The sequence below is a fragment of the Hipposideros armiger genome, unplaced genomic scaffold, assembly GCF_001890085.2.
Source record: "Hipposideros armiger isolate ML-2016 unplaced genomic scaffold, ASM189008v1 scaffold_870, whole genome shotgun sequence".
Lineage (NCBI taxonomy): Eukaryota > Metazoa > Chordata > Mammalia > Chiroptera > Hipposideridae > Hipposideros > Hipposideros armiger.
In genome coordinates, this window is record NW_017732220.1 from 371,879 (window position 1) to 390,640 (window position 18,762).

The following is an 18,762-nucleotide window of genomic DNA, read 5'->3' on the forward strand; positions in this document are numbered from 1 at the left end:
TAAAGAGAATATTTTTAAAACCTATGATGGAATCCTTGATAATACTATCTAAATCTTTTTATGCATTGTCTGATCATTTATAACATATCCTTTACACGTTAGCTAAATGCATGTAGGCCTCTGAAGACTTACAATTGAGAGTCAGAGGATAAAGATCCAAACCATATCTTCCAGATGTGGGAACGAGGGAAAGCATCTTATTTCTTTCTCATTTATATTGAAGTAAATCATGGTGGAACTGATATAGGAGGTTCCCTCATGAGGTTTCCTGAGACTTATTATATTTACATATTGTGCTATACTCTGTTGATGCACATGGCAATGAATGATAAGAGGCACTCGGTGTCGGTATTGAAGGGGTGTTTTCTTCCCTTCTTCCAGTTGAGGCCATGACTTTGAAGAAGAAATAAAAGGTATTGGTATCAAGTTGCACTTGATCAAAACAGCAAAAGAAGACAAAAACTAGGTTTTCTAACCTGGGGCTTATGCTGGTAATATAACTGACTTTGTGTAAGGGATAGAGTATATCTGAGAGGAATGCACTTAAGGAATCTTGCCAACCTAATAAAGAGAACTATAAACTGAAATTTGAAGAAAGGGAAGAAAAATGCTCAGATAAAATGATAAAATGAAGTGCTTTGGAGAATATCACATGGAACCTAAAGTGGAGGTAACACGGAAGCTGAGAAAATGTCAGTGATTCACAAGAGAAAATAAAATAAAAACTCACATCAGTTTTGCTACAAGAAAATTTAAATAAATTATTTTTTAAATAGAAAAAAGGTACCCTAAATTTGTTCCTCTGGTTCCTGTAGTTGCAAGGGGTGTCTTTTTAAAATACTAAAATGTGATTGACTTTGATTCACCTATATCTCTGACAAATACTTTTTAATACTTCATGCCTTTCAACTAGGACTGATGAAATAATAAGGTAATCCTAAAATACAATGAAAATAGATAAGTGTGATCTCCTAGGTAAGAGAAACTTGCAGAGATATAGGTAATCTCTGGAATATGTCAACAGGAGTTTATATGCTGTGCAAGTCAAATCACACCTGTTGAGATGTGCCCTGCTTAGAAATCCTTGAGCTCGTAGGTTTAAGCATGGTGGAGAACACAGCCTGAGAGTACAGGATAAGACACGCCAGCTGACAATACTGTGGGAGCCAAACACAGATACCTTAACTTAGGTGGAAGAACATGCCTGATACATACTCTCCTAATGCAAGGTTCAGATCTGGCCTAGAGGCAGACAGACGTCATAATTGGAAACTACACATCCATATTCTGCTAAAGCAGAATATTTCGTACGTTTTTTACTGATCTTGCCAATAGTCTTATCTCTCGAGGGTAGATTATGCAACAGGGGAATGTAATTTTATGGACTTAATTATAACCAATAAGGATGAAATGGAAGTTATAGAAATTATTTTAACAGGATATGCCAATGCCATTTTAGGGTCCGTAATAATAAAGAATATGCTAGCTACAGTTAGATATATGAAACTGGGCATTGTTTAGAAAGCAATTTTTTAAAAAAATTCCTAAGATCATAGAAACATTAGCTATAAATCAAGAGGAAGCTGGATTATAAAGGAATTGGGAGGCTCACAGTGAAATCATTAACATACTAAAAAACAGGAAAAATGAAAGGGTGGCTAAAAAACAAGTTATTATTCTGATCATTCTCAACAGCTCAGCTTTTAAAAGAATGTATACAAAAAGGAAACCAGCATAAAACAAATGATAAATACACAAGAGTAGCAGAGATATAAAATGTTTGAGCTGAAAATAAGCTTAGGCTCATGGAAACTACTGAGGTATAGAAAAGCAGAAAGATATTTTTAAGGGTGAAATGTACTATAAATGTGTCCACTGACACACCTCTGTGTACCCCAATATAGGAAACAAAGTGCTGAATAAAATTTCTCGTGATATCTTAGTGGGCTGAATGGAGATTTGGGGCCCAGACAAGTATAAATTTGATTATATTTGGACCTGGATGAAGAACTTTGAAGAGAGCATTGGAAACGGATGTAAACTTCAGGGAGGTGTGGACATTTGTTTGTCATCAGTACTTCAATCATTGACTTGAATGAACATGTTCTTAGTATATTTGCAAGTGAAATAAAGCTGGAAGAATAGGTTAGGTATTGAAGGGCTGCATGTGTAGACTGACAAAATGGCTGTGTGTGTGTGTCTGTGTGTGTGTGTACGCGTGCCATTTCCTCCTTCTTCCTTGCTTTAAAAAAAAAAAAAAGACTTTTTATTTGGAAATCCAGCTATGTGCTGAAGTCAAATGGACCCCACCCTCCTTCAACCCCAGGGAACGGGTGAATCATAAATGGTCTATAATATAGTGGTGTTATAATCACTCTTTTAGTCGGTGATTGACTTAAAGGTTGGAAGAGACACAGTTCCAGCCAAGGAGATGCCAGGAGGCCCTCTGAGAAAGATGTTCATCCCTGATTACAAAACGGAAAGAATGATTTAAGAGATCTAAGCTGTGGTTGCTTCTGGGTGGACTTAGGGGGTGATGGCAATAGTGATGATTAACTAGGAAAGTGTTCAAGGAAGCTCTCTGGGGTGATAAAAATGTTCCATATCTCAATAGGGATGTGGGTTATATGAATATATATATTTGTCAAAAACTCATTCAACTGCACAGTTCAGATTTATGCATTATTGTACCTAAATTTCTTTTTCTAATTGTTCAAAAAGAGAGAAAGATATTAAGCCTCTGAGTCAAGATGCCCACCTCTCCCATCTGCTTTTAGATTTTTTTCATGTGAAGGTACTGTTGTCGGAGAATGGGCCCTTCTCGGTGCGATATCCAGGTTCTTGGCGTCTCGAGCAAGGAATTGAACGAGATACCAAGGCAAAGTAGTGAAAAAGCAGTTTATTAGAAGAGATAGTACACTTCAAAGAAGCAGAAGCGGGCCCGAGTAGTAGAGGACAGCTCAAGGGCCCATTATTAGAAGAGAAATTACACTCCAAGCGTTTGGAGCGGGCTGCACAAAGGAAGAAGCTCAAAAGGCGGCCAAAGGTTCAAGGGGCTCAAGGCCAAGGTGGCATTGTTAGGTTAAAATGCTCAAAAAAAAGGGGGCTTGACTGGCCAGGACTTGGAGTTTTTAATCCCTTTTTCTCTAGAATGGGCTGTTCCCCTCTGGGCATGGGACCACCTGATTGACACCTGTGATTGACAACAAGTATTGCACAGGTGCCCGTGACTGGTCTGATCTAGTTGGGTATTTTGTCTCCATTTGTTTCCCTCAGGGGTAGATAATTACGATACAAAGGGGGAGTTTTGGGTGGAGAGGGGAGGTCTCCTGGGCTGTTGCATTCTGTGAGACATGCAGGAATGCAGAGATCCAATGCCTGCCTCTGACTGCCTGCCTTGTTTTCCCCTAGAGAGACGTGATCCCCATAAAATCTCTATGGGAAGCTGAGGGACAGGAGTTCTTTTCTTCTGTATCTGCTTCCTGCTGGGCAGGGGCGTAGAGCTGTCCCTGCCTATTGGGGGATTTACGGAACTCTCACGCTAGTTGATCTCAGATGAGAGGAAGGGGTCTCAAGATCCGCCTGGAAGACCATGTTGGCTTCTTTAGTTGCAACTGGCAATCTTGCTGGGGTATCATCTGTATCCTCAAAGCCCCTGAATGAGGAAAAATAGATTTTAATTAATAAATCTGTTAGCTCTTAGGAAGCCTGTGGCCATTCAGATGCAACTGGTCACTCAGGTGGGGTCAATTGTCTGTGCCCAGAAGGGGTTTGGAAAGAATCATAAGGCTAACTGGCCTGGGGAAATGTTAAAACCTATTTAGTCCCTGGGATGGCTTTGGAGGATGTTGAGAAGTCACAGACTTTTAAGTAGTTATCTGGAGCAGGGGTAGCAGATTTCTATGAACAATCTATTGTTTAGGATTCAGAAACTGATTAGAAGAGTAATCAAAGCCAGGAGCTAAGGAACTAACAAACTAAGGAGGAAACTTAACATTTCTATACTTAATATTTCTATAGGAAAGAAAACTTAGAAGTTTTTCAATGTGTGTGTGTGTGGTGGGGGAGGTGAGAGCTACTCGGTTGGCCCACAACAGTACAGTGCTTGAAGCTACCACCACCATCTTCTCCTCTTGATGAATGTATCACTGACACACTGAGGTTGGCAACTAAAGGAGGAAACAGCCTCTGTTCCTCTTCAGTACTCATCTCCTGAACTAACTTTGAACATATGTACCTCTGGACTTTCAGTTACATGATGGAAATAAATGTCCTCATAGTGTAAACTACTTTTATATGTTTCTGGAAACCCAAAGCACCACATCTGATGCAATCAGTATAATTGGAAAGTACTATATTTTAGGTTCGTAAAATGATTTGCACACATATGGATAAGAGACCAAAATTAATAATAGTCAAATTGAAAATCATCCACAGATTTTAGTTAACTTCTAACACAGTAGGAGATCTAAGTGTTATGTAATTGCCAAAAATAACCATACGAGGTCAGACAATTAAGTTCACACAAACTCATCCTAGAAAAAGTGCTACATACCTCATTGCTGAATATCACTATGGTCACCTTTGAAGTACTCCCCTTGGGAAGCTATGCACCCACACCAGCGCCTAGTTCACCCTTCAAAACAATTTTGGAACTCTTTCTGGAATGGCCATCAGAGCTGTCATTGTATTACCCTTGATGTCCTGAATGTTATCAAAATGTCTTCCTTTCAATATATCCTTTATCTTTGGGTAAATAAAGAAGTCATTGTGGGCCAGATCAGTTGAGTAGAGAGGGTGTTCCAATACAGTTATTTGTTTACTGGCTAAAAACTCCCTCACAGACAGTGCCCTGTGAGCTGGTGCATTGCCTTGATGCAAGAGCCATGAATTGTTGGTGAGAAGTTCAGGTCGTCTAACTTTTTCATGCAGCCTTTTTAGCACTTCCAAATAGTAAACTTGGTTAACTGTTTTGTCCAACTGTTTGTCCAGTTGGTACAAATTCATAATGAATAATCCCTCTGATATCAAAAAGAGGTTAGCAAGCTCATTGCAACAAGTTCGTGAACTTAATTGTCAAACCTCATAAATTCATTCACTGAGTATACCAGCAGTACCCAGACAAAGAATGTGTGTTTCACTGCACTTGGTGTAGGCCCAGGCAATATCTGTAGTATGTCTGATTCTGAGGAGTACATTTTGACTCTCCTCGACAATCGCCACTGGTCCTCATTTAGATATATATTTGCCTGGGTGACTCTTTTATACCAGTTACCACACTGCTGATGACTTCTAAATCATAAATCTAGCCAAACCTGTCAGGAGAGCAATTAAGGAAGCACTAGTGAGGGTGCTACTACCTGTAAAAAGCCATGCTAGTTCTTCAAACTCCTCACACCAAAAACATCATCTCCAAAACTTGGTCTATGTTCTGCCCTCTTCAACCTTCATTTGCCAACCCCTGGCCTGCCAAGCTACAATTTTTAGTTTTATCCTGAACTCCTCCTCCTTTGCCATTCCCACTGGGACTCCTATTCTTAGACATATCTCTGGAAATGGGTATCTTATGTCCACCCACTACCACTATGTTAGATTAGGCCCTTATCATAGCCACACGATTTCAAAATGTTCCACATCGAGGCCCATCCCCTTACCATCTCCTTTCCACTAGTAATAGAATTATGTCTCTAAAAAACAAGCCTGCTCATAACGTGGCCCTGCCTTAAGCAAACCTCCTGCTGCTGTTGTTTGGCCTCCTGCCCTTTTGCTGACAATATGCAATGAAGACTCCTCTGCTTGAAATTCAGTCCCCTAACCAAACTTTCCCCATTAAATACTTGAATGATTATTGAATGGTTCTGATCATCTTCCTGTTTCTCTAGCCTGTCTTCAGTATCCTTTGAGGACTTTTCCTCCTCAGTCAGAATTACACACTGTTATTTCCTCGGCTTATTCCTAGGTCTTCAATCCAGAGCTCTCCCTGGCAGACCATACATGTCTAATTGCCTAGCCATCGCTTGCATATGCCTGTCCCATGGATTGTCTCATCATCTGTCCTTGCCCTTGAAGATCTAATGCTCCACTTATATTTGGGGGTTTAATGAATGGTCTATCTATCCACACAGTTGCTCCAGGTTGATGTCTGTCAATCACTAAAATGTGTTAATTCTACTGCCTAAGAGCTCTGAAGTCTCTCCCACCCTCACTGGTGCTTCCTCATCCCCTCTCATCCAGGCAAGAGAATTGTACAGCTGGCTCATTACCACAATCACCTGGTAACCCAGAATTACTGAGTTCAAAACTCATGGCAGGGCTCTGATATCTGCATTTTAAAAGGATTCCTTGGCAATTTTAATAATCAGCCAGATTTGGGAATTGATTGATCTTTGGAAGGCTACTACAATAGCCTTCTTACTGATTTCGCTGACTCTGATCTCTGCCTGTTGACTCCATCTTCCCTCTTCTGCTGCCTGAGTTACTTCTTACCATGCAAATATGAACATGTCACTTCCCATATCAAAATTCTTCAGTGGGTTTGCTTCAACTATCCTTACATTATAAAATCTAAATCTTAGCATGACAAACAAGGCTTTTCAAGGTTTGAACCCACTCTACCTATTCATGCTTCTTTCGCACCACTCCCTTCCATATATTTGACACACTAGCAGTCATCGATTGATGTAATTGTAGCAACCATGTTGTTTACAGCCTCATGTTTGTCACTCTAGTGAGCACAGTGCCTGGCATTGAAAATTCCATGAAGTCAGTGACTGGACTCGATTGATTTTACTAAATATAAATCCTATGATCATAATTTGTACATAGTATGAAAGCAATATTAATGAATGTTTTCAAAATAATTGAATAAAATTAGAAACATGGTAGTTCACTGAGTACTTACTGACTGCCATATTTAAGAAAAAGTATTAAATACTTCTGAAGTCTTAGAGCACTGGTAGTAGAATAAGAAGACCTATGTTTGTAACTGTGTTTCTTGGCAGTACAACTGGGTAATTTATATCTCTGTTTCTCTTTGCTGTTCTTTAAAGTGGCCAAATTCTGTAGACTTCTTGTGGGATTCAAACCATTCATGCCTGTAAAAGTATTTTCAAAGCCAGTTAAGTACTATAGAAATACAAAGCATTAATTTTTTTTTTTTGGCTTAGATAATATAGGGTGAAGAGTAACTGATTAAGCCATTGGTGTACTTTGGAATCATCTGGTCAGAGACACTTCAGTAAATATATGCTTTAGAGCACAGAGTTAAGAACTCCAGTCTGGAATTAGAATGGGTTAGAACTTAGAATTTGTGTGACTAAGCAAATTACTAAATCTCTCCTTCAACCTTTGTTTCCTCATCTGTAAAATAGGAAAAATATCAGTAACTAATTTGGTCATTTTTTTGTTATGATTAAATGAGATAATGATAGCAAGTCTCAATAAATTTTAGCTTTAAAATAAAGAAATTGTTAGTGTCACATCTCCTTTATGATATTACCTTATGATGTTACCGCACTTACTTCTCTTTACCTTAAAGAGAATCAGGCTTGATACTAGAAGGAGAACAGAGAGTTGGAAGCAGAAAACTAAAGTTGACAATCAGATGGGTTACTCATGACAGAAGACTTACTTTTCCTAGATATTTCTTGTTATTAACTTTTAGTATTGTAGTTTACAGAGTACGATTAAATTAAGTATTCTTTTGTCTTCGGAAAGGCAAGAATCTGCACCCTCAAGGGAGTGTGATTTTAGTATTTAATGTGTCTATCCAGGTCTGCTTTTTGAAAATGAATATTTTTTTTAAAACACACATACACAAAACTCTTTTAAGTAAGAGTTTTGTGGAACAATGGGGTATTTAAGTGACTCTGTGATTGGGATTTCAATGAGTTGGCTGGGGAGAGGAAGTGAAGTGGGGAGCTGAAAGCCTTCCACACAGAACAGTATGTTTTAAATCATGGAGTGCTTGTGTAGTTAGTGGTGACCAAACATTTCTGACTAGATCATAGGAAGTAGCACTAGAGAGCTATATACCAGAGTAAACTAGTATAATGTTTAACTATGGCGTTAACACTTGCACAAATGGGAGAACAATTAAAAGTTTAAAGAACAGGATGGATTTAATTTAAGCTGCATTTTAGATTTTTACTTTACCCCTTTGATCTAAGCAGGAAGTTGGTGTGACTATCAGTGAAGCCTTTTTGTAATAGGCTGTCAGGGGAGTTACCCAGTGTCTATTGCTGCTCAGGTGACTCTGGTCAGTACTGCAAAATTGATCATGGCTCCTACAATGCATTCATCAGCCTCACTTCCAAACAGGCTTCCTCTACCAGGAAACCAAGGCAAAGATAAGAAAAAAGATTTATCTGCATCACACCCCCTTAACTCGACTTGCCTTGCAATTCTTTGGAAGTGAACATTCCAGATTCTGCAATGGTTTGGCCAGATTCAGTTACTTCAAGCAAAAGAGTTTGAATAGACTGCTTAGAACTGTAATGTTTGGAGAAATCTGTAGTCTGCTAGAGGTCTGAGAATGTACATGTTGGCTCAGCATTTTGGTCCACATTTTGCTGAATTTGGCAAGTGGTCTTCATATTTGGTTGTCTATAGTTCTGGCCACTGTTTGCTTCACTTATTTTCTCTTTTTCATCATTATTTTTTTTGTAGGTTTTGAGGAAGGAGTATAAGTAGAAGCGCCTTTATTTTGCTAAACCAAATGGTCAAAGCTGTATTTCTGAATAACTGGGCTAGAAGAAGCACATCTTTCAAGTAGACATCTAATAGCCGTAGTTTAATTTGTCCAGCTTCAGAATAAACCTGGAGTCTTTCTCCACAGAGGATCTAAATCCAGACTTCAGTGAAGCTTTTCTCTCATATCCATTCAATTAACTTAATCACCCAGATATTTACAGACACAAAATGTGGTAACTTAAATATGGTTGAAATAATGGAATCTAAGCTGAATTTATTAAATCCGAATAATCGTCAATGCCTGCTATGTACAAAGCATTGTTCTAGGCACAGGAAATGCTTCGTGAGCAGTGGACAAAAGTCTCTCCCTTTATGAAGCTTATATTCTCATGGAGATATAATAAGCAACTGGCAATAGACAAATAATTAAGAAAATATGTAATATGTCAGATGGTAAAAGGTTTCTGTGAAGGAAAAGCAGGGAAGGAGAGAAGTAATACCGGTAAGGGACTAAGGGAATAGCATTTGCCCATTGCAGTGGGATGGTCAGAATGCTTCATTGACCAGGGGACAGCTGAGCAGAGACTTGAAGGAGGTGAAGGAGCAGGCCATGAAGACACTTGCGAGAAGAGCACACGAGGCAGGGAGAAGAGCAGCACAATGGCCCTGAGATGGAGTATACCCCTTCTGTTTGATGAGCCGAGTTGAAGGCCAGTATGGTTGGATTACAGTGAGCAAGGGGGAAAATTTTTTAAAATGAGGTCACAGAGGCTACGAGGGAGCAAATCATAAACACTCTTAAAGGTCATTGTAAGGACTTTGACATTTATTATGACAGTATTTTATTAGACAGTATTAAATAGAAGAATGTCATGATCTGACATATAGTAAAAGGATTACTCTAACTGCTGGGCAGAGAATAGACTGTTGACAGGGATAGGCAGAAGCCCGGAGATCCTTTGGGAGTTGATCACAATAGTCTGGTTAAGAACCAGTGGTGGCTTGGACCAGGGTAATGGTAGTGAAGGCAATCAGGAGAACTGAAGGGTAAGTTAGGAGATGAAAGAGCAACGTGATAGGCGGTACTAGAGACCCCGGTTAGGCTAGACGATGTTTGAGATGGGAGTAGATGAGCAAGCAGGCTAGAAAAGTAGGGGGCTGTGAACCGAGAGTGGGATGTTTGCATTAGAGATTTTGGAGGAGAGATGATGAGATTTAGGTTGTGTTTATGAGAATGAGTGAACGAAGTAGAAGAGAAGAGAAAATCATTGGAAAGGAGATGGTTAAGGGATGATGCAAGAAGATATTGACGGTTTGTCCGTATCGACCCTGAATTTACCCAGAATGATGGCAGCTACTGGGGTGTAAGCCTGGTCAACCTAGTGTATATGTATTATTTATGCACTTAGGATATAAGCTATATGTACATATGTTTAATGTAGTGCCTCATATATATGTACATATGCAAAATACTGTGATTAATATGTTGCTCAACATTTATCTAGAAGGGTCTAGATGAGTATCACCCTATTCCAAATAAACGTCTTGTGAGACTGTCTTTATTAGACATGTTGCTATTGCTCATTTTATCTTCGGGAATTTCTTTTGAAATTGTCTTCACAACATATGTCATTTATGTGTCATATTTTTCTGTATATCATTGGAAGAAATCGTTGTATTTTGATGCTTTATTTGATTATGAGAAATAATCGTGATTTTGAGCCACGTTGGGGAGTAGTGATTAAATATTAACTTTTGGGTTTAAACTTTAAATCTGGCTATAAAATAATTATGCTGATTTTCCTGTGTGACTCATAAACTAACTCTCGAAACTATTTTTAAATGTCCTGAGCAAAAGCAAAATATTAGAATAACCTTCCACAGTGATTAGTTTGAGGGATGTGCCTACTTACCAATATGTTATGGCAAGTTTGATTACAAAGTTCAGTCTTAATCCTGTAGAGTAAAAGTCATTTACCATATAAGCTGATATAGCACATAAACTTCCTAAAACATTTCTTGTGTCTTTTTCATGCTCAAAAACATGGGAAGTATCTCCAGGTTTTCATTTAGGGCTATAGTCTAAACAAAATGAACAGATGTTCAATTTTTTTCTTATTTAATGCCTACTCTGTACAAAGCTCTTGAGTGAGTGCTGGGCCTCTTCAGAAAATAAATAAGACGTGTCCCTGTGTCTAGGGAAACTTACTGCCTGCAGCACACAGACAGAATCAGTGCAGTAACAGAGGGCCCCAAAGGAGGAAGTGGCCTTTACGCCAGATATTGTGCTAAGTTGTTCTGTACATATTATCTCGTTTACTTCTCACAGTAACCCTGTGAAGTAGGTGATGTTAATTCCACTTTGCAGATAAGAAAACCCAAGGAGTGTATTTATTATTCAGGGTCAACAGCAGTAAATGATAACAGAACTGGGTTTGAACTCAAAATACTAGTTACAGGCCAAGAGTAGAAATAACCAAAATCTTCGTTTTAAATGGGAACATCAGTACCATGAACATTTATACATTCATTCATTCAATACATAGTTTTGCAGTTAGTATCAGGGAAGTACTTGAATTCTGTTCTTCAGACTCGAGTCCTATGTGCTTTCACTACTCCTAGCCTCCTCTGTAGCCCCTCAAGAATATCCCAAACAGGGTAGCAGTGGAGTAATAATAGGAATAAAAAATACTTTGGTTTTTTATGTTGTTGTTTGATACTTTGTGATTTAGCTGTGTTATCTCCTTGTGTTGGTTAAGTTACATAGTGAGAATGACTAACTTCTTGTACTCACCAAACTATGTTATCATTTTGAGCACCTAGGAACTCAGAGGTAGTACTAAATTACAATTCACTTGCTCATTTCTTCATAGCAAACCTTCCTTTTGTTAGTGAGCCATACCCTTTAGATTGGCTCTGACTTTAAAAGTTAAAGGTTAAAAAACATTAAATGATGTTTAAGAAAAGCAAAGATAAAATAGCATGAGTGAATGTCACTTGCTTGCATGGCCCAAATGGGCACTTTCTAGTAATGGAAACTGATTAGATTACCAATAAGTATAAAGCATTAAGTAATAAAAGTAGTATTAAACATTATTGCTTAGCTTGGGGCACTTTTATGGCTCCAGTTTTTAGATCATAGCTGCTTATTTACAATTCAGATTACTCTTAATTTCTTCTCTCCAGATGTTTTGTTTTGTAGAATACTTCTAGATAAACACCAGTCATGTCTTCTAAGGAATCGTTGGAATAGATTATGTATATCTGTCAGATATATCTGCTAGTTAAATTCCTTCTTTTATGATAATATTCCTGTTATGAGGAATATTTAAGAGAAGACAGACTAAATTGCTTTGATGATGAAAACATCATTATGCTATACACCCATTAAAATACTTATAATGAGATGACAATGCTTTGGAGCTGAAACCTCAGAACTTGCCTACTTTGAATCATTATAGTGTATGTATTTGGCAAATAGAGGCACTGAGTAAATGGCAGGTGAGTATTTGTGCATGTTCAAAGATCACTGGTAGTTGCTTTAGAAATGAATATTTTCCTCAGTTGGCCTCCTAAGAATAGAAGTTATACTTCTGGGGATCAGAGGTGCCTAGAAAAGAATATCCCTGCAGGGGCAGCCCTTAACCAATAACTAAGAAGTAGGGGGTACAGATTCCCAGCTCCTTTATTCCTTGGTTGAAATAATTCTGGGGTGTGTGTTTTATAGTGTTTCCCAGAGCTTTCCCCCAAGTTGAATATTGAGAGCCTCTGTAGTAGCTCTAGTACCTTAATAACGACACCCCTTGCTGTCTACCTTTTCTCTCTATCATTACCCTTTTCCCCTACTAAAACTCCCAGATAAACTACTGGCCCTCAATCCTTGGTGCAGGATCTACTTCTGGCTGAGTGGGTGAGGGTCCAACTAAGACATTTGAAATTCTACTCCCTCAATGAAGCCCTCTCTCATCTTCCATGTACAGTTAATCTCCATCCCCTCTGCTGTATTAGGGCTCTTTCTTTTTCCTATTAGAACAAGTTTCACATTCTGGCTTCAGTGAGTTGTTTTGTTTGTTTGTTTGTTTGTTTTGTATTACATTTTGAGTTCTTCAAAGATAAGAACAGTATCTTATACTTATCTATACATTGGCTTTTCTCTAAAATTTGTGGATTAACTCATGCATTCTTCTGTCTTCCTAAGCATTTATTCTAGTATCTTATATTTACTCAAAAATATCCATGAAATTGTACCGTGTATGTATAAATAAAAGTTAACTCAAACTTATTTCAGGAAAGTCATAGTAACTATTTTGAGCATTAGTAGTGGCTCACATTTGTAGAGTATACAATAAATTTTGCTTAACAGAACTCACCTAATTATAATAATATGCTAGATTAATCCTCTGTATTTGCTTTTAAAAGATACTGACTGATGTCTATGGCAACTCTGAGGGCATGTGGCTAATAGGTTATTCTCATGTTAGCCAATGAGTTGAGCAGCCCTGTTTTGCTCCAGCCATCCTCCAAGGTTGTCTCAGCAAGAAAAATGGGGTTGAGAATAATATGGAATAGTTTTACGACTACCCCTGCAAGTGGCTTATAACACTTATGCTCACATTCCAATGAGAAGACTCAGTCAGATGGCTCCCAACCAAACTGTAAGTGAGGCTGGAAATGTAGTCTTCCTAGTGCCTACAGAGAAGACATATTATAGAAGACATGAGGACACAGTGTAGTGTACAGTAAGAATTATCTCTGTAACAAAACCTAAGTTGAACATATTGGAAAGACTCAAAGAAGGTTAAATCTTTGTTTTAACTCCACATAAATGCTAAATTATGATTGTGGTATGTATAAGGAGATGTGGAATTCCAAGCTTATGGCCATTCTCAAACAAAGGCCCCCATCAAAAGACGAGGAAATAAATGGACATTTAAGAGTTTTAGTGTAAAAACAATTTTGAGTATGTATCTTTTTAACAAAATTTCTTGTTTTAGTATACCTTGGGGGTTACCTAACCTGCAATATTTCCTTATCTAATTAAGTAGGAAGGATTCTTGTGGCGAGGCATTACTTTGTACAGTTAAAAGCAGGCCTCTGGAGTCAGACTGCCTGCTTTCAAATTCCAGCTCTGCCACTTACTGGGTGTGGACCTCGGACAAGCTATTTATACTTGCTGTACCTCAGTTTCCATATATGAGAAATTTGGATAGTAAAAGTACATGTTTTATAGGGATATTATGAGGATCTAATGGATAAATGTATAATAAGCACTTAGAAGAATGCCACACATGTAGTAAGTGCTATATAAGTGATATCCAGTGTTGTTATTATTTTGATTATCAACATCATCATTACTATAGGACTTAATTACACAGTCTTCTACTGAGTGACCACACTGTGATACTATAATAAATATTTGTCTAACTTAAACTACTTTGGTTGAAAACAAAAGGCAACCCTGGCTAAAATTAAACTGAAGAACCAAAAAGAAAAGAAAATTTAAAGGAATTTTTATTTTTGAAGGACATAGGATAGTTCACAGAATAGAGAGAAAAACTAAACACTTCAGCAAGATGGCAGGCTAGCAGGCCCCAACCCTGTTTCCCCACAAAACACCAATTTGACAACTATTAATGGATGGTAATAGCTCTGGGAAAGCTTCAGTGTACATTAAGAAGCTCCAGCAATTCAAAAGCTAAGGATGGCCATATAGGTAAGTGTAGGAAGCATTTTACATGCATTACCCCATTCCACAGGCCAGCACAGCTTGGCACTAAAGGGGATCCCCTTGGCTGTGACTTCCCCCTGTGGAAGTAAAGGAAAGCAAAAGGAACTCAGCAGCCCTTGCTGCCACCATGGACAACCACAGCCTTCACCAAAGAGGAACCCCACAGTCTTTGCTGATACTTAACAGCAACTGAGTGCAAACACCAATTCAAGGCAACAAGTGACATAACCAAAGAGACACAATACATTTCTAGTAATCGACTCTCAAACAAATATAGATCTATCAATTGCCTGACAAATAATTCAAAACAATTGTTTGAAAGAAGCTCACCAAGCTACAAAATAACAGAAAGAGATAATGAAATCAGGAAAACAATACATAAACAAAATGAGACATTCAACACAGAGGTAGAAATCATAAAAAGAGCTACACAAATTATGAAGCAAAAGAATAGAATAAATGAAATGAAAAAAATGCAATAGAGAGCAACAACAGACTCAGTCAAGCAGAACAAAGAATCAGCAAACTCAAAATAGGTCATTTGAAATTATCCTGTCAGAGAGAAAAAAGAATGAAGAAAGCCTATGGGATTTATGAAACATTAAGTGAACTCATATATACATATATGGGAGTTCCAGGAGAAAAGAAAGTTAAAAGGGTAGAAAGCTTTATTAAAAATAATAGTAACTGATGACTAACAGAAGCAGGAAATGGCAAACCCTACTCAGAATAAGGCACTATACACTTAAATCTAACATAAAGGGTAAAGGAGATAAAAACATAAAAAAGAAAAAAAGAAAAGAAAGTTTGCTGCTGCAACTCGTAAATGAACTCCCAGCATAAATAGGGATAATTAATGACAACAAAACATAAAAGACAGGGATAAAGGTCTGAATTTGCAAAGGGGAATGGAGATAAGATGCATGCTGAAGATAAAGGACTACTGTATATATGAAACTTAAATTTACATAAATTTAATAACCACTCCAAAAAAAAAAAAAAACAGAACTGAGACTCATAACAAAAAAAGAGGAAACAGGAAAAAATTATAGAATATCACCAAACTAAAATAACACAGAGAAACACAAAGGCAAGGAAACAATGGAGACACCACATTACCAGAAAACAAAAAATAAAATGGCTATAGGAAATCCTCATATATCAGTAGTCACCCTAAATATAAATGGACTGAAATCACCAATGAAAAGGCAGAGAGTAGCAGGTTGGATCACAAAACAAAACCCAACCATATGCTGCCTTCAAGAGACACATCTCAACTGCAAGGACAAATATAGACTCAAAGTGAAAGGGTGGAAAACGATACTCCAAACAAATCGCACCCAGAGAAAAGCGGGTGTATCCATACTTATATCTGATGAAATAGACTTCAAGATAAAAAAGGTAACAAGTGACAAAAATGGTCATTTCATAATGATAAAGGGGACAATATATCAAGAAGACATAGCACTTTTGAATATAGTATATTCTCTCAATCAAGGACCACCAAAATATATAAAGCAACTACTAACAGAACTGAAGGGAGAAAATGACAAAAGCACAATTATAGTAGGGGACCTAAATATGCCATTTACAGCTATGGATAGAGCATCCAAACAGAGACTCAGTAAGGAAATATCAGCCTTAAATGACACATTAGACCAAATGGAAATAGATGATATTTATAGAGCTTTTCATCCCAGAAAACCAGACGATATATTCTTTTCTAGTGCACAAGGAATATTCTCAAGACTACGTTGGGACCCAAAATTAGCCTGAACGAATTTAAGAAGATTGAATTCGTATGAAGCATGTACTCCAACCACAATGCTTTGAAATTGGAAATCAACTGCAAAAAGCAGGAAAAATCACAAATATGTGGAGATTAAACAACATGCTACTAAAGAAGGACTGGGTCAAAGAAGAAATAAAAGGGGCCGGCTGAGTGGCTCAGTTGATTAAGAGCTCACTCAAGAGTGTGAGCTCTGAGCAACAGGGTCGCCGGTTCCATTCCTGGCCCGAGCTGAGCTGCTGCTGAGCTGCCAACAAGTGGCAGGATGGCTCAGCTAAAAATAAATAAATAAATAAAGAAAAGAAAAGAAATAAAACTGGGTCAAAGAAGAGATACATAGAAACAAATGAGAATGAAAATACACCATATCAAAATTATTGGGATGCCATGCAAGCAGTAATAAGAGGGCAATTTATATCATTACAGGCCTATCTCAGGAAACAAGAAAAATCCCAAATAAATAGCCTAACATTACATCTTAAGAACTAGAATAAGAACAGCAAATGAAGCCCAAAGTCAGCAGAAAGAGGGAAACAATAAAAATTAGAGCAGAATTAAATGAATTTTCTCCAAGATCAGGAACAAGACAAGGTGCTTTCTCTTACCAGTATTATTCAACATAGTATTGGAAGTCCTTGCCAGAGCAATCCCAGTTTGTTTTAGAGAGTACTGATGGGCTTGCTGGTGGATTTGATGGTGAGTGGAATCAAGGTAGCTACCTAAGACATTGGATTGAGCAACTGGGTGTCATCTGCTAATCTGGGGAAGAAACTCAAAGGCTGTCAGAATTTTTTTGCTGGTAATTCAAAAGCTCAAGTTTGGATATACTAAATTTAGGTGCAACCCAGTGGAGTTGACAAGTAGGCAGTTAGATATAAGTAGCTCAGAAGAAATGTGAAAGATAATGATACAAATTTCAGAGTCATTCGTAAGTATATTGGTTATACTTAAAGGCCATGGAAGTGCGATGAAATCATTATATCATTTTGGAAAAGAAGACTTCTCTGCATAAACCCCTGAGTCGCTCCAACTTCATTCACTTGTTCAACACATATTAAGCTCCTACTATACCAGGCACTTTTCTGTGGCATTGTAGTTACAGTAGTGAATAAAGGAGGACAATTATTTGCCTTCATAAAACTTCTATTTAGTAGAGGATGCAGAAAGTAAACCAGTAACCAACAGATGTGTAACTTCATTGTGTAGAGGACAAACAGCAGCCAAGGAGACTGTGTGGAGTTGGTCAATGAGGCAGCACCTTCTTTTTTCCTACCAGTGATGTTGTGGCAGCTCACAGAAGAGAGTAGTACAAGAACAAGGAGTCACGTGGGCCAGATACTGCTGAGAACCCAAGTAAGACGGTGACTAAGCTGTGGCTTTTCAGCACTTGCTGTGGAGTGGTGAAAAACAGATTTGGGGGCACTGAAGACGGAGAAATGGAGATGGTGAGTGACGATGGCTGTTTTGAAGGAGTTTGCTATACAGTATAGCAAAAAAAGTGGGACCCGGGCCGGCCCAGCGGTGCGGTGGTTAAGAGCTGGCTTGGGACGCCAGAGGGCCCCGGTTTGGATCCCACATGTGAGGGCCAGTGACACTGCCCTCCACAGCTAAGATGCTGAACAACAGCTCAACCTGGAGCTGGGCTGCCGTGAGTCGCTGGCAACAGCGTAGGCTGCAGCTCCTGTGGCAGTGGGTTACCATGGGCTACCGTGTATAGCCAGCAGCCAGCGTGAGCGGCCAGCAGTCATCATGAGCAGCTGTCCAGAAGCTGGCAACTGATCTGCCTCGTCCGGGAAGAGCACAATGATGGTGCCAACTTGGGCCAGTGAAGCAACGTCCTCCACAACTAGACTGAAGAACAAAAGGACAGCAACTTGTCTGTTCACCTTCCCCCGATTCCCCAGTGCTATTCCCCTCCCCCAATTCCCCAATAAAAATCTTTAATAAAAAAACCAAAAAAAAGTGAGACCATAGCTAGTAGAAAAAGTGAGATTGGGGAAGTGTTGTTTAAAAACAAAACAGATAGAATTACAGAGCCTGCTTGTGATTAATGGGAAATACCTTGTGGAGAGGGAGTGGGGGTGGATAATTGAAGGAGTGAAGTTCTTGAGCAGGTGCAAGGAGATAAGATCCAGGGTGGGCATGGAGGGAGTGGCTGTTTGAAAGGATCAGAGTTGTATCTTTCATCTTAAGTGGAGGGGAAGCAGAGAGGATGAAATGGTTGCAGCTAGGTTTGTAAATTTGATGGTGGGACAGTGATTTGCCTCTGCCTCAAGCTTCTGTTTTTCCAGTGATGTATGAAGTGAGAAGGGAAGGAAAAGGGGTTTGAGAAGAGAAGACATGAAATACCGGAGAGTGGAAAGTCAGGTTACCAAAGGATAGCAGGAATGTTGTACATTAGAGAGGGGTCATTCAAGATTTATGGTAATAAATGTATAATTTTTTCCAGTCACTTTCAGTTGCTCTGTTCCTACCACAGAGGTAGCATAGATTCCTCTGGATTCATCCAAGGTTGTACTCTTGCAAGATGAATGCAATGATTGAAGACTGGATG

General features: G+C 38.6%; 1 protein-coding gene across 4 annotated transcripts in view; it reads left to right on the forward strand.

The window, feature by feature from the left end:
- The window catches only part of FAM13A (family with sequence similarity 13 member A), a 281,449-nt gene that overhangs the window by 113,069 nt on the left and 149,618 nt on the right, over positions 1-18,762 (forward strand). Inside the window, exon 1 of one of the 4 annotated variants that reach the window (XM_019629844.1) lies at positions 17,630-17,653. The exons of the other annotated variants lie outside the window; for them this stretch is intronic. Within the exon in view, the coding sequence (XP_019485389.1) occupies positions 17,645-17,653 (9 nt within the window). The 5' untranslated portion in view covers positions 17,630-17,644. Of the gene's footprint in view, positions 1-17,629; positions 17,654-18,762 lie in introns of those variants that run through there. 4 annotated transcript variants of the gene reach the window in all.